The 14,971-nt window shown below is 44.1% G+C and overlaps 1 protein-coding gene across 1 annotated transcript in view; it reads left to right on the top strand.

Annotated features, from left to right (window-relative positions):
* Positions 1-8,759: 8,759 nt before the first annotated feature.
* The window catches only part of Lvrn (laeverin), a 52,327-nt gene continuing 46,115 nt past the window's right edge, over positions 8,760-14,971 (top strand). Inside the window, exon 1 of the mRNA XM_041660594.1 lies at positions 8,760-9,500. Within this exon, the coding sequence (XP_041516528.1) occupies positions 8,797-9,500 (704 nt within the window). The 5' untranslated portion in view covers positions 8,760-8,796. The remainder of the gene's footprint in view (positions 9,501-14,971) is intronic.

Genomic DNA, 14,971 nt, shown 5'->3' with positions numbered 1-14,971 from the left:
TAATAATCAAAAAACCGTTTCATTTTCCTAGAGACATAAGCAGGACCATTATCCGTCTTTATTTGTGTAGGTAAACCCATGATAGCCATGACTTCTAATAAATGAATAATTACTGAATCAGCTTTTTCTGAACTTAAAGCAGTTGCCCACTGAAAGCCTGAATAAGTGTCAATGGTGTGATGAAAATATTTTAATTTGCCAAATTCTGCAAAGTGGAACACATCCATCTGCCAAATTTCATTCCTTTGGGTGCCCTTTGGATTAGCCCCTGCAGGCAGAGGCGTTTGGTTATAGAAAGAGCAAGTAGGGCATTTCTTTACAATCTCCTTAGCTTGTTGCCATGTAATTGAAAACTCTTTCTTCAAACCTTTGCTATTAACATGATGTTTTTATGAAATTCAGAGGCTTGTAGCACACTACCAATCAATAATTGATCAATTTCTGCATTACCTTGTGCTAGAGGACCTGGCAGACCCATATGGGATCGGATGTGTGTTACGTACATAGGGCAAAGCCTGTTCCTGATCAAATCTTGAACCTGGAGAAACAATGAGGTTAGTTCAGTATCATCAGGTATAAATTCAGCAGTTTCAATATGTAAAATAACTCTTTCTGCGTATTGTAAATCTGTAACTATATTAATAGGTTCTTTAAAATCCCTTAGCACCATAAGAATGGCATATAATTCCGCCTTCTGGACAGAATTATATGGACTTTGTTCCACCTTACCCAAGTCTTCTGATTTGTAACCTGCCTTCCCTGATTTATTGGCATCAGTATAGAATGTACGGGCTCCAGTTATTGGAGCATCACGGACGATTCGAGGAAGAATCCAAGAAGTTCTCTTTATGAAGTTAAGCCTCTTGCTTTTTGGATAGTTGTTATTAATGTCTCCCAAAAAATTAGCACAAGCTCTTTGCCATGGTTCATTATCTTCCCATAATTTCTTTAGTTCATCAGCAGTGAAAGGCACTATAATTTCTGTTGGGTCTATGCCTGCTAGTTGACGAAGTCTCAGCTTGTCTTTTATAATTAACTCAGAGACTTTTTCCACATAAGTTTTCAGTTTCTTACTTGGTTTATGTGGTAAAAAGATCCATTCCAAAATAATATCATCTCTCTTCATTAAAATTCCTGTAGGAGAAATTTTTGATGATAGTATGACGAGAATACAATCGAGCTCTGGATTCACCCTGTCCACATGTGCCTGTTGTAATTTTTCCTCAATCATTGTCAGTTCCTTTTCTGCTTCAGCTGTTAATTCTCTGGGACTGTTTAAATCTTTATCACCGTCCAAGGTTTTGTTCAAATGAATTATTAGATCAGGTGTTATTCCAATAGCTGGTCGTAGACTGGAAATGTCTCCTAACAGTCTTTGAAAATCATTAAGAGTCCGTAGGCGATCTCTCCTAATTTGTGCTTTTTGTGTCTTAATTTTTTGCAAACCTATTTTATAACCTAAATAATTCACTGAATCTCCCTTCTGAATCTTTTCAGGAGCGATTTGCAATCCCCATTTAGGTAAAAGTATCTTTATTTCTTCAAACAGTCTGTTCAAGGTATCCATGTTTGAATCGGATAACAAAATGTCGTCCATGTAATGGTATACTATAGATTTGGGAAATTTCTTGCGTATTATTTGCAATGGTTGGTTCACAAAATATTGGCACAGGGAGGGGCTATTTAACATGCCCTGGGGGAGGACAGCCCAATGGTACCTCCTCGAAGGTTGAGAATTGTTATAACTAGGCACTGTGAAGGCAAATTTCTTTTTGCAAAGGTATAGTGAAAAAACAATCCTTTAAATTAATAACTACGAGAGGCCATCCTTTTTGTAATAAAGAGGGCAAAGGAATTCCAGATTGCAGAGGGCCCATAGGTTGAATAACCTTGTTGATGGCCCTGAGATCTGTCACCATTTTCCATTTACCTGATTTTTTTCTTAACCACAAATACAGGAGAATTCCAAGGGCTGGTAGATTCTTCTATATGTCCAGCATCTAATTGTTCTTGTACCAGCTGTTCTAAAGCCTGTAACTTTTCCTCAGCTAAAGGCCATTGCTTTGTCCATATTGGTTTCTCAGTCAACCATTTTAGAGGCAAGGCTGTTGGTATCTATGAAGGGACATCAATTGCTTGTTCTTGTACAGCCCAAATGGCCGTTTTTCTCCATTTGTAATATTTTTTAATATTATTCTCAGAAATATAGGCTCTAGAAGTAGCAGGAATGTTAATTTCGGTATTCCATTGTTGTAATAGGTCACGACCCCATAAATTCATTGTGATATTGGCTACATATGGCTTTAATTTTCCTATTTTTCCTCTGGCCCTATACATTCAACCCATCTCGTGCTCTGCCTTACTCGAGATAGGGTTCCAATTCCCAGGAGCTGAACATTTACATCCTGAAGAGGCCAATACGGATGCCAAGATTCTGGGGTAATGATACTTACATCAGCACCTGTGTCCAGCAGGCCAGTAATAAAAATGCCATTTACACACACTCTCAGCTTAGGTCTTTGATCATTTATAGAAGTTTGCCAAAACACACATAACTTATCTTTCTGATCATTATTGCTTGTAACAGTAGGCATGGGGCTTCCTAATTGTCCTGACGAGGCACGGTCTCTGCAGAAACTGGAAATGACTGAACCATGATTGCCATGGGGGCCTGTGAGGCCCCCCCTCTCACGTTTCCCGACTGTATCAGGTTGCCTTGTCTATCTCTTGTAGACCTGCATTCATTTGTCCAATGTCTGCCCTTTCCACATCTTCTACATAAACCTGAAGGCTGAGTCTTCTATTTCTGTTATTTCTAGAAGATGCATTATTATTATTATTATTTCTGAAAGATGCATTATTATTATTATTTCTGAAAATCCATTGTCTACAATCCCTTTTCATATGACCCATTTTGCCACAATTAAAACATTTGGTATTCTGGTGTCTCCTTTTACCATTGGAAATTGCTTCTTCTACCCTTGCTTCAGTGCCATAATCAAATGTATCATCATTGAGTGTATGCAAGACCCATTCTTCCGAGGGCGCTGATCTGAGCTTTAAAGGGCCCAAAATCCTTTTGCATTCCACATTTGTGTTTTCATAAGCCAAAGACTCAATCATTATACGTCTTGATTCTGGGTCAGATATCCCTATTTGTACAGCCTTAGTTAATCTTTGTAAAAAATCACTAAAGGGTTCTCTCTGACCCTGTTTAACTGTGACAAATGATTCCATTCTCTGTCCTGGGTCTTGTACCCTGTCCCAAGCCCTTAAGGCTGCTGTAGTACACATGGAGAGTGTGTTTTCATCCAAATTAGCTTGTTCCTGAGGGTCGGAAAAGAGACCTTCACCTAGAATTTTATCTAGGGAAATGTCAATTCCCTTCGCTTTTTCCTGCTGTTCTAAGAGTCTAGCCTCTTGCCTGAATAAGCATTTCCATTTCAATTCCGGTCCACTCTCAAGTACTGCAGAGCTCAGCTGGAGCTAGTCAGAGGGGGTTGCTCTGCTTGTCATGGCCCAAGATCTTAGCATCACTTTAACAAGAGAGGCTTGCATCCCAAAAGTCATGACAGCCTGTTTTATTTCCTTGAGATCATTCATACGGACAGGCTCCCATATATCCTCCTTGATGACCCTAGGGTTTCTGGAACCAATCACCTTCTCTGTTGTTATTACTGGAAAGTCAGGTAGAGCTGTAGGTAGAGCTTTTTGGAAATTGTCCCGGAGAGATTTACCCACAGATGTAGTTAAAATTTGCCTTTCTACCCTTTGCTCTTCTTCATCAGAATTTAGAAATTCCTCAATCTTTTCAATTCTATTCACCATTGCCTTCTGCAATGTCTGAATCTCCTGTCCAGAATTATGTTCCAAAGCCTTCATTGAGGATTCTAAAGTATGAAGTTTGTCCGTTAGAGATAACATCTCATCTTTGGACATAATTTTTATGGCATAAACCGTGCCTTCTTGTATTGACAATCTTTCCGTCAATCTGTCATAAGCTTTAGACAAAATCCGATTGTCACATTCAGCAGTTTTGATTCTCTCAGTTAATGTTTCATTTCCTACATAAAGGGACTGAATCTTATGGTCCAGATCAGCTGTTCCCTCTTCCATAGTAATGACTTTCTCCTTAACATCAGCCTGGAGAACTTCAAACTGATTTTTGAGAAGATTGTTATCATCTTGGAGAACTTCAAACTGATTCTCGAGAAGATTGTTATCAGTCTGGAGAACTTCAAACTGATTCTTGAGAAGATTGTTTGTCATTCTCAATTGTTTTTAAGCGTTCAATCTCTGCCTTAAGAATCCTGGATTCGTCTCGTAAAGACTTTATCATATTTCTATTATCAAACCATTTAGTGACAATGAAAACTACGAATCCCAGAAGGATCCATAGATGTGGGGTAATAGACACCTCTTGTAAAATCGCCCACATGGTACAATTAAAAAAACTGTTAAATTCTTGAATACTAACGTTTCAGACATTTTATTTATAAAAGCAAAATTTTTTACCTGCAATGATCGGTTCCTGCCAGTGGTGGTCTCTGTGTTTTTGGAGCCTGTCCTGGAACTAGCTCTTGTAGACCAGGCTGGCCTCGAACTCACAGAGATCCCCCTGTCTCTGCCTCCCGAGTGCTGGGATTAAAGGCGTGCACCACCACCGCCTGGCTGGTCTCGAACTCACAGAGATCCGCCTGCCTTTGCCTCCCAAGTGCTGGGATTGAAGGTGTGCGCCACCACCGCCCGGCCAAGTCACTTTGTATTAGACCAAATCTGCCGCTGTGGCGACTTTTGTTGCAAAACCGCAGGTACTTGAGTTTCTGCTAATTCAGGCAGTGGGGTTCCACTCCAAACTTAGCCAAGGCAGGCAGGGAGGGGTTAATTGCTCTGGCGAGCAGGCGGGGCAGAATGGGCCTGTGTGGCCGAGTGTGTCTCGGACTCGGCACTGAGGCCCGAGTCACGAACTAAAAATCAGCACCCAGGAGGGTGCTGTGTTAGCTAGCGGGCTACCCGCCTGAGTCGGGGGCAAAATAGCCCGACGTTGTATGCCAAAATGTAACGGCGTAAATGAATGCAGACAGATTGTAAAATATATATATATATATATATATATATATATATATATATACACACACACACACACATATATATATATATATATATATATATATATATATATATAGCTTTAATGTAGAAATAGACTTACAGAACCACCGTTCCCACGGAGACCAGGAAAGCAGAAGCAGCCTCTGGGAGCATGCTCACCAAATTTATATGTAAGCATTAGCCCAAGGCGAACACACCCCCTAAGGGTCGGGACTTATCCCTACAGTTGTGGCGAGTGCTCTTGCTGGTGGATTCTTGAGTTCAGACTGAGCATTTTGCTTATAATTTTTGCATCTGTACTGATCAGGGAGACTGGACTGCAATTTCATTTCCTTTTGCTATTGTCCTTTTTTCTAGTTTTGGTGTCTCTTACCTAACTACATAAAAGGGTTCTGGAAATGATTTTTCTTTCCTTAATTTATAGAGTAGTTTGAGATACTGTGCTGTTAGTTCTTTGTGATTCTGGTCAAATCCCCCAGTGACTCTGAAAGACCCTCGTTTTCAAGGGTAGTGGGAGAGTCCCCCAAACTCAGTAATCCAGGCCAACAGATGCAATCACCAAGAGGTATCCTTATTGATCACACAGGCACCTGTGGGTGCATCAGCAGCTTATGCCAGCTACACACCCCGGGCAAATTCAAACAGCCATATATATAGGGAAAAATGATTGCATAAGAGGGGAGCATAGCACAAGCATTTCATTGGCTCTCAAATTGGTGGGCTTAGCTCATCCTGGGAATGTCCCCATGTCTATTCTCGAATTTCCCCGAAAAACCATAAAGACAGATAAAACATCCTGCAGCCAGTTGACAGTTTAGATAGAATGCCTTGGGGGGGGGGGTGGAGTATTCCCTCTCCTTAGCCTAGTCAGTGAGTCTGCAACCCATAGGTATCCAGTTTTAGCATCAGCTGAGCCCAGGGACGCAGCTAAGTTTCAGCAGAGTTTAACATAGTACGTGGGCACAAGGGTGCTTCAAGTATTGGGGTGGTCTTTCAACTCCATATGGGATAAAATGTTTTTAGTTGAGAGGTTTTAAATTATTGCTTCAATTTCACTGATTCTTATGAAGTTTTGCATTATTTTACATGCATATAGGTGCAATCTATGGCATTAATAGAAGGGATGGGCAGTGTGAACTAGGACCAAAATTTTTGTATTCTCTGAAATTAAGTTAATATAAGTTGAAGACACTGATATCACTTAGGCACATCAACTATAATGTTCATAATAATATGGACATAATAATATCAACATTATAAATGATAAAGATAATAAAGAAAATATCTGTAGAATATGCATATACAAATGAGAAGGAATTCGGCTGTTGTCTAAGCCTGCAATCCTGGGATTCTCTGTCTCTCTTTCTCTCTCTAAGCATATATATGTATATGTACATGTATGTATGTATATACATATTATATATATATATATGTATATGTATATGTATAATTTGAGCAGTTTCTCAAAACTTGCCCAGGAACTTGGCAGTTATGTGTTAACCATCACATTAAGCAACAGAAGTGCCTCAAGATCAGCTCCAAATGAGAGCGCAAGGCCCATGCGTGTGTCATAGCTCCACACATTTGAGCATCCTTATAGTGGTATATTATTTGTGTTTTAGTAAATAAAGCTTGCCTGAAGGTTAAAGGGCAAAGCAATCACACCAATCAGCCATACAGGCCAGGCAATAGAGACACACACCTTTAATCCCAGCAGCCACAGGACTGAGTCAAAGAAGCCAGGCAGTGGTGGTGCAAGCCTTTAATCCCAGCCCTATAGAGGAATGTAAGAAGGGAGGAGACAAGCCTCAGGCTCAGTCTTTAGTCTGAGGATTCGTGGAGACAGGATCTTGCCCTTTTCAGTTTTGCTTTTCTGATCTTCAGCTTGAACTCCAGTGTCTGTATCTGGGTTTTATTCTATGTGCTCCGTGTGTCCCAGGAATACACATTTCCCAGCAGTTTTTTGTTCATGATTTCAGGAGACTCCCTCCAGTGGTTTTGACCCCTCCCTCTACTTACTGCCTTGCTTTTACCTTTCCTTTTGGAGTCTGAACTCCCAACAAAATGTCCTGGGGATGTAGCTTAGTGGTGTGGTGCTCTTGTTCTGCCCAGGAATGGGGTTGGGAGGGAAGTTGGGAGGGTAAAGCCAGAGTAATTAGTTAATTAAGTAATTAGTTCAGTCACAATTTCCATTTGATGACTTAAACCCAGAAAGCCTGCTGGGACCTTGGACTATAACTCCAGCAGCGTAACTGTGAAGGTACAGGGGAGCTTTCTCCTCCCCATCACCCAGGATCGTCTGAGAATCCGTCACGTGGTCACAATTATTCTTAACCACGCCTTTTCCTTTCTGAAGAAGCAGACCCAACCAAGGACCAGGAGCCTGGCCCACAGATGACAGGGCATCCTTCTGAACTTCCTGCCAAACTGACTTCCAGCGCCCTGTTTTAGTGGTGTTGATGTGATTGATGGCCATTGGAGGAGAGAGGAAACACACCTTTTCTGCGAGGTTCACCGTTGTCCACCCTCAGCTGAAAGGATCTCATCATGGGAAGAATTAAGAGCACAACAGAAATGCTAATTCTGCTTTACAGCTACCAGGCAAAAACTTATCCCCCGAAGGCGCTGGAGGGGAAAAGACGAACTTAAAGACTGGATACTCTGAAATGAATATTCAGCTTTCCGCAAATCTTAATCTTTTCTTGCTTGTTTGGTTTTTGTTTTGTTTTGTTTTGTTTTTCCCTCTTCTGGCACCCGCTTTGTATTCGCGTGCCTGCAGACCCAGGACGGAACTCCGCGCCCAGGCGAAAAAGCCGCCCAGGCACATAGGCTAAATAGCAAACAGATGCCTGCGTGCCGAAGAACTTACTGGGCACAGCCAGAAAACAGTTCAGCCCCATCGTTTCTGGGTGGAGCAATCGCTTTATCTTCTTTGCTTGAAATGATCGGATTTAAAAGCAGGAGTTCCTTTTCCCTTGTGGGGAAGCAGAGAGCCAAATTCTGCTCCGCGCCAAGTTGCGATCCTAAGCGAAGTCTGTCGTCCGTTCGTCCGCCTCCCTCCCTCCCCCCCCCCCCCGCTAGCTATTGTTCCCTGCTCCCTGGTTTAATTTGTTTGATTTGCTTTGATTTTGGTTCCCAGATCCAGCAAAACTTTCAAGCTTACGTTTGCTGTCTGAGCCGCGTGCGGGTATCGACTTGGGGACACCAGCTTTGGTTCAGATGTAATAGTATGGCATGGTCGCTCTTTGCAGTTCAGAAAAAGTCATCAAAACCCCATTCCACCCCCTCGCTCAGGAACTTGACTCTTTCCTACACCTGCAAGTGACAGCTCACACTAATCTTAAAACAAACAAACAAACGAAAAACAACCCGCCGATGACATCCAGATGGGTTGTTTGACGGTGCCTCCCCGCAAGGGCCAAAGGGGCGCACGCGCTGGTGAGGGGTCCGCCCTTCCTTCCAGTCTCTGGTGGGGCGGGGGTAGGTAGGCAGGGATCTGGATCTGGTTAGGGGAGGGGAAAACCATGGTCTCAGACGCCCTATTCAGTCCCAGTCTTCCCAGGCTCGTGGAGGAGGAGGGATAGTACAAGAGAGGAGGGACTGGGCAGGGGTTCCATTGCTGCGCATCCCGTCCTGGGTTTGACCCGCTGCTGCCCTCTCTAGTCTCGCCCACCCCAGACTCCCGCCATGAGCCCCCCTTCCCGCTCTGGCATCTATGTGAGCCGCGGGGTGGCCCTCCTGTTGGCCGGGCTGACAGTCGCGCTCTTACTGGCACTGGTGGCTCTGGCTGCCCTGTATGGCAACTGCACGCTCGTCCAAACTTCGGAGCAGCATATTCCTGGGGTGAAGGACACCGCGTCAACCCCTCCTGGCGGCCAGGAGCAGGCGCGACCAACCTGGACACCAGAGGCTGCTCGCGAGCCTGCGGTGGCCACCACCTCGCAAGACTGGCGACCCCCGTCAGGGCCCTGGAATCATTCGCGCCTGCCGCCCTGGCTTGTCCCGCTTCACTATGATCTGGAACTGTGGCCAAGGCTATGGCCGGATAACCTGTCCTACACGGAGAGTGTGACCTTCACGGGTCGTGTGAACATCACTGTACTCTGCACAGTGGCCACCTCGAGATTGCTGCTGCACAGCTTCTTTCTGACTTACAAGCAAGCGGAAGTGTGGGGTCCCCTGGCCCTGGGCTCTAGGAATGCCACTGTGGATCGCGTGCCAGTGGACAAGGTGTGGTTCGCGCTGGACACGCAATACATGGTGCTGGATCTGGGCCAGGTCTTGCAGCCTGGTAGCAGATATGAGCTGCACCTAGGCTTCTCTGGCCAAGTGCTTCAGTGCGTCTCAGAGGGGCTGTTCCTGAACCTCTACACGGACCAGGGCAAGCTCAGGTAAGGGCTTGCAGTCCAGTCCGGCATGCATCCCAACTTAGCAGTTTTCATTTGTGATGCTTCTGCCCCAAGAAAGACATTTCCTCCTCTCCCATAGCCAAAGGCAAAGACTTCCTTTTTCCCCCTCCACTCAAAGTCTGCTAAGAATAAAGTTAATGAGACCCAGGCTCCCCCTCTTGTTACTTTCCAATCCTACTTCTGCTGCCCATCCGACTTGTCCGCGTGGAGGTTGTTTCACCTCCGGAGTTTATCGTTTTTGCTGTTGTTTTAAGAAAGTCTTTCTCTACCCAGAAAATCTAACTGCCCAAACAGCTTCCTAAGGATTAACACTTTGTCTTCCCTTCCTAAGGATTAATACTTTGACCAACAACAACTGTTAAGACCTAAGAACGCCCTAGAAACACGGCTGTTTGAACCCATGGCCCACCAAAGGGGTCAGCACCTGCCAATGCTTCTGGCTTTAGAGCTGGAGAAGCTAGGAGCCTTCTTTGGTCTAAGATTGTCTGCTCCCAGTGAGCTGGGCGCTAAGCCTTGCGCCATTTAGCCAGGTTAGCTACGGCTCTACAAACACGGCCACAGCAGCATTATTTGTTTCCATATCCTGTTGTTTGTTTGTTTTACTAAGGTTTTGCAAAAGCTTCAGAACAGCAATTCATTTATCTGTTCCTCTTCTTTCGCTGGCAAGCTGTGGCATCTGGCGCATGCGCATAGCTGAGCTCTGGAGCCTGGCACTTCCGGAATTCCTCTGGTGGGGTTTGTGAGCCCACATAACTGTACACATGGTCTTCTTACACTCTCTTGTGAAAATGTCTTTGACGGGGGGGGGGGGTGAGTTTCCAGTCATTCTCAAGAAGTTTCTCTAACACTGCTCTGAGGTCACACTCCTGAAACTCTGACAGTGTTGTGAAAATCGGATGATAACTTCCTCCATTCACCCATTAGAGGATCATTTGCAGGCCGCATAACTTCGTGCACGTTGCCCTTTATTAGAGACTGTGTCTCTAGATGCTCCTAGATGCTGGGGGCGGGAGCCACACTGAGGTCCACACTAATCTAAACAAGTTTTTCAAAGTTCCCAAGGTCTTAAATAGGTTTAATGAGTTGCTGTAGTAGGTAGGCAGTCTTTGAAAGGATGATGTGTTGGTTTTCCATTTTTCAGTGCTTTAATTCTTGGAAAAACAACTTGAAATTATCTCTTAAGGATCATGTGTGAAGCAAGATCTACTTCACTGAGAATGGCCTGACACACCTGTGCCTTAGTCCCGCAGAGGGAAGAGCTGGAAGGCAGGGCACACCTGGCAGAGGTGTCTCCTGTCCACAAATCTTGGCTTGTTTGCTGAGCCCTCTGTTCCTTCTCTCTGTCCTGGTGGGGCTATGCCCAGACAAGCTAACCTGGGACAGGAGTCCCTGTTCATCTCCCTATTGTACCAGTTAAGAGGCACCAGATCTTCAGAACATCAAAGCCCAGAGTCTAGAATTGGGGTGTCTGAAGAGATACCACCAGCAACTTATTCTTCCTTCGCTTCTAGACAAAAAGATGCTTGAAGCCAGAGTCTCAAAGAACCTGGGCACAATGATGGCCGGTGGTACAGTGAACAGTGGAGCTGACCGGGCCCTAGGTCAGCTGTTGAAATGAGCAGCTGAAAATGAACTATGCTGGCTGAACCTGTCGCTGCACCTCCCTGAGTCTGTCTCTCTGTTCCTGGAATAGACACAGTGAACAGCCAGCTTCAGAGCGCTGTGACAATCAATGGATGCGACAGGCCAGAGCTAGCAGTGTCAGTGAGTGGCACACAACATGAGCTGTGGTGTCTGTGGGAGGTAGGCCAGCATAATCCTCCTGGGGGTAGGCTCCTTGCTATCCCAACACAGAGACTGTCAAGTTCTGGTACCCATGACTCCAAGAAGGCTGCCAGGAAGGAAAACACAAGGGGCTGGAGAGCGGGGAGTTTTCACCAAACAGGTGTGGAGTTTCAGTTTCACCAGATGGCATAGATGTTTATATAAGTTATCAAGGTGAGGACATTCTGGTCTCTTCCAATTTTTTAATAATTTTTCATATGAATGGTTGTTGAATTTTTTGAAATGCTTTTTTTCTGCTTAAATTTTTGTGATTATGTGATTTTTCTTCTTGATTAGCGTCTTGATATATATTATATTGGTTGATTTTGAATGTCGATCCAGCCTTGATTTCTTACCCTTTGCATGTAGAGGTTACTGAATGGTGAGGTTGATGAGAGCCTTTACTGTAGGGAGGACAGCTTGGATAACCAATGGGTGCCTGGAATCAAACCCAGGCCCTCTGGAAAAGCAGCCCGTGCTTTTAACCTCTGAGCATCACTCCAATGCCCTGACAGTGTTCCTAGGGAAAGAACAGGGGGATGAAAGTCAATCTAGGACATGAAATCAAATGAAAAGTTCTAGAGACTGAGTCTCACCACCCCAGAACTGTCCCTATTACAAGCAAGGCAGGAGTGTCTGGATCTGTCATGTTGGCTGTAGACTGACCTTAAGGTCAGATTCATCCCACTATGTAGAAATACAGGCAAAGCAGTTCCAAGGGAGCCTTGCTAACCTGGTGCTTCAGCAAGTGTGGCTTCTAATCCACAGAACAGATGTGTGGTGGGACATGGGCCCTAAACAGTACAAGTGGTTCCTGTGGTCCTTTAGAGGTCTGAGGGGACCTGGAATGTCTCGTGTGGCCGGAGGGTATTGACTGGATAGTTACGCCATGCCGAGCATGAAAATCACCTCTGTGATGGATGCTATAGAAGTGACTGCCCAAGATGGCTTCATAAGGGGGGCCCAGGTGATGGGCTGAATGCATGGGAGCCCAGAAGAGGGTCTTAGCGTCATGGGGAACCACCGAGTTTTGATTATTGTGAAGGAGTGACACACAAGCCACACCCTGGTAGATCACGCTGTCACGCCAATCCGTCCAGGATGAGGACTCTTCTCGAGAATTCTCCTCTTCCTTTTCCTCTACGCCATGGCATCTGAGAACAGAAAGATGCAGCTTAGATTTCTTATCCTAAAGAACAGGTAAGTCTTTGGAAAGAAGTTTGGGTTTAGAGTTGACTTTTCCAAGGAAGAAGAGTGATTAACACAGTAGCAACGAAAATCCTCCAATTGATGAGCTTGCAGAGTTTTTGGTTTTGGGTTTTGTTTTTTTTTTTTTTTCTGTGTCACAAGTGAAAATATAGACTCCAGAGTCTGAAGAAATTGGTTTCAGCCAGTTTGTTTTACACCTCTAAGTTCTGGAAAGTACATTTTGGTGACAGCCTTTGTTTTCCTAACTCTTCCACTTATTTTGTTTTTGTTCATTAGCTTTCAGAACTAGGCGTGGTGGTGCATCCTCTGAATCCCAGCACTTGGGAGGCAGAGGCCAGACAGATCTAAGGACAAATGAGGGCTGCATAATGAGACTTTGTCTCAAATAATTAATTATCTTTAGAAATATTCATTCATAGACAGGCTTTACTATATTTACTCCCAATATGGAGGCGGAAGGACTGATTCTGGTGTCACTTAGCTTGCTCTAAGTTACGAGGGAATGAGAGTCATATCTGTGAGTTAAGATGTCAGGCATTTGAAAGTTCCTTTGTACTTTAAAGTACTTTTTGTACTCCATGCGTGTGTTTGTGTCTATGAAGCTCAGGAAATAACTTTTGGGGAGTTGGCTTTCCCCTTCCACCTGGGGCTCAAACTAGTATCATCTGGCTTGGCAGCAAGTGTCTTTCTTCACCCAGCTACTTTACTGCCCGCACTTCTTAATTTAGTTAGAACAATCATATAACTATACTCTTTTTTAAAAAAATTATTTATTTATTTAAGATTTCTGCCTCCTCCCCTCCACCGCCTCACATATCTCTCCTCCTCCCCCAATCAAGTCCCCCTCCCTCATTAGCCCGAAGAGCAGTCCGGGTTCCCTGCCTTGTGGGAAGTCCAAAAACCTCCCACCTCCTTCCAGGTCTAGTAAAGTGAGCATCCAAGCTGCCTAGGCTCCTACAAAGCCAGTATGTGCAGTAGGATCAAAACCCAGTGTCCTTGTTCTTGACTTCTCAGCAGTCCTCATTGTCCACTATGTTCAGCGAGTCTGGTTTTATCCTATGCTTTTTCAGACCCAGTCCAGCTGGCCTTGTTGAGTTCCCGATAAATCATCCCCAATGTCTCAGTATGTGGGTGCACCCCTCGCAGTCCTGAGTTCCTTGCTTGTGCTCTCTCTCCTTCTGCTCCTGATTTGGACCTTGGGATTTCAGTCCGGTGTTCCAGTTTGAGTCTCTGTCTCTGCCTTCATCGCCTGATGAAAGTTAATCTCCAGCAGGATGACTATATATGTCTTTCTTTGGGTTCACCTTCTTATTTAGCTTCTCTAGAATCATGAATTATAGGCTCAATGTCCTTTATTTATGGCTAGAAATCAAATATGAGTGAGTATATCCCATGTTCCTCTTTTTGGGTCTGGCTTACCTCACTCAGGATAGTGTTTTCTATTTCTGTCCATTTGCATGCAAAATTCAAGAAGTCATTGTTTTTTACTGCTGAGTAGTACTCTAATATGTATATATTCCATACTTTCTTCATCCATTCTTCCGTTGAAGGGCATCAAGGTTGTTTCCTGGTTCTAGCTATTATAAACAATGCTGCTATGAACATAGTTGAGCATATACTTTTGTTGTATGATAGGGCATCACTTGGGTATATTCCCAAGAGTGGTATTGCTGGGTCCAGGGGTAGGTTGATCCCGAATTTCCTGAGAAACCGCCACACTGCTTTCCAAAGTGGTTGCACAAGTTTTCATTCCCACCAGCAATGGAGAGGTTTCTCCACAACCTCTCCAGCAAAGGCTATCATTGCTGTTTTTGATTTTAGCCATTCTGACAGGTGTAAGATGGTATCTTAAAGTTGTCTTGATTTGCATTTCCCTGATCTCTAAGGAAGTTGAGCATGACCTTAAGTGTCTTTTGGCCATTTGAAGTTCTTCTATTAAGAATTTTCTGTTCAGCTCAGTGCCCCAATTTATAATTGGGTTGATTAGTTTTTTACAGTCTAGTTTCTCGAGTTCTTTATATATTTTGGAAACCAGATCTTTGTCAGTTGCGGGATTGGTGAAGATCTTCTCCCAGTCAGTGGGTTGCCTTTTTGTCTTAGTGACAGTGTCCTTTGCTTTACAGAAGTTTCTCAGTTTCAGGAGGTCTCATTTATTCAATGTTGCCCTTAATGTCTGTGCTGCTGGGGTTATACGTAGGAAGTGGTCTCCTGATAACTATACTCTTGAATTCTTAGGAATATCCTTGCATTCTGATCATGGTATTCTCCCCGATCAAAGATAAGCAGTAGCTGGGAGAAAGTTAGAGAAAGGAAATGAGCAGGCTCCAGGGAAGGAATTACAGAGGAGTTATAAAAAAATCAGATCTTTATTGAGATCACATAAAGGAGACAGTAATATGATCAACATTGAACACAGTGAA

The sequence above is a fragment of the Microtus oregoni genome, unplaced genomic scaffold, assembly GCF_018167655.1.
Source record: "Microtus oregoni isolate MIOR12 unplaced genomic scaffold, Mior012 000011F_ref0000422, whole genome shotgun sequence".
In the NCBI taxonomy this organism is placed as follows: Eukaryota; Metazoa; Chordata; class Mammalia; order Rodentia; family Cricetidae; genus Microtus; species Microtus oregoni.
The sequence above is the reverse complement of the archived record's forward strand: the minus strand, read 5'-3'. Positions and strand labels throughout refer to the sequence as shown.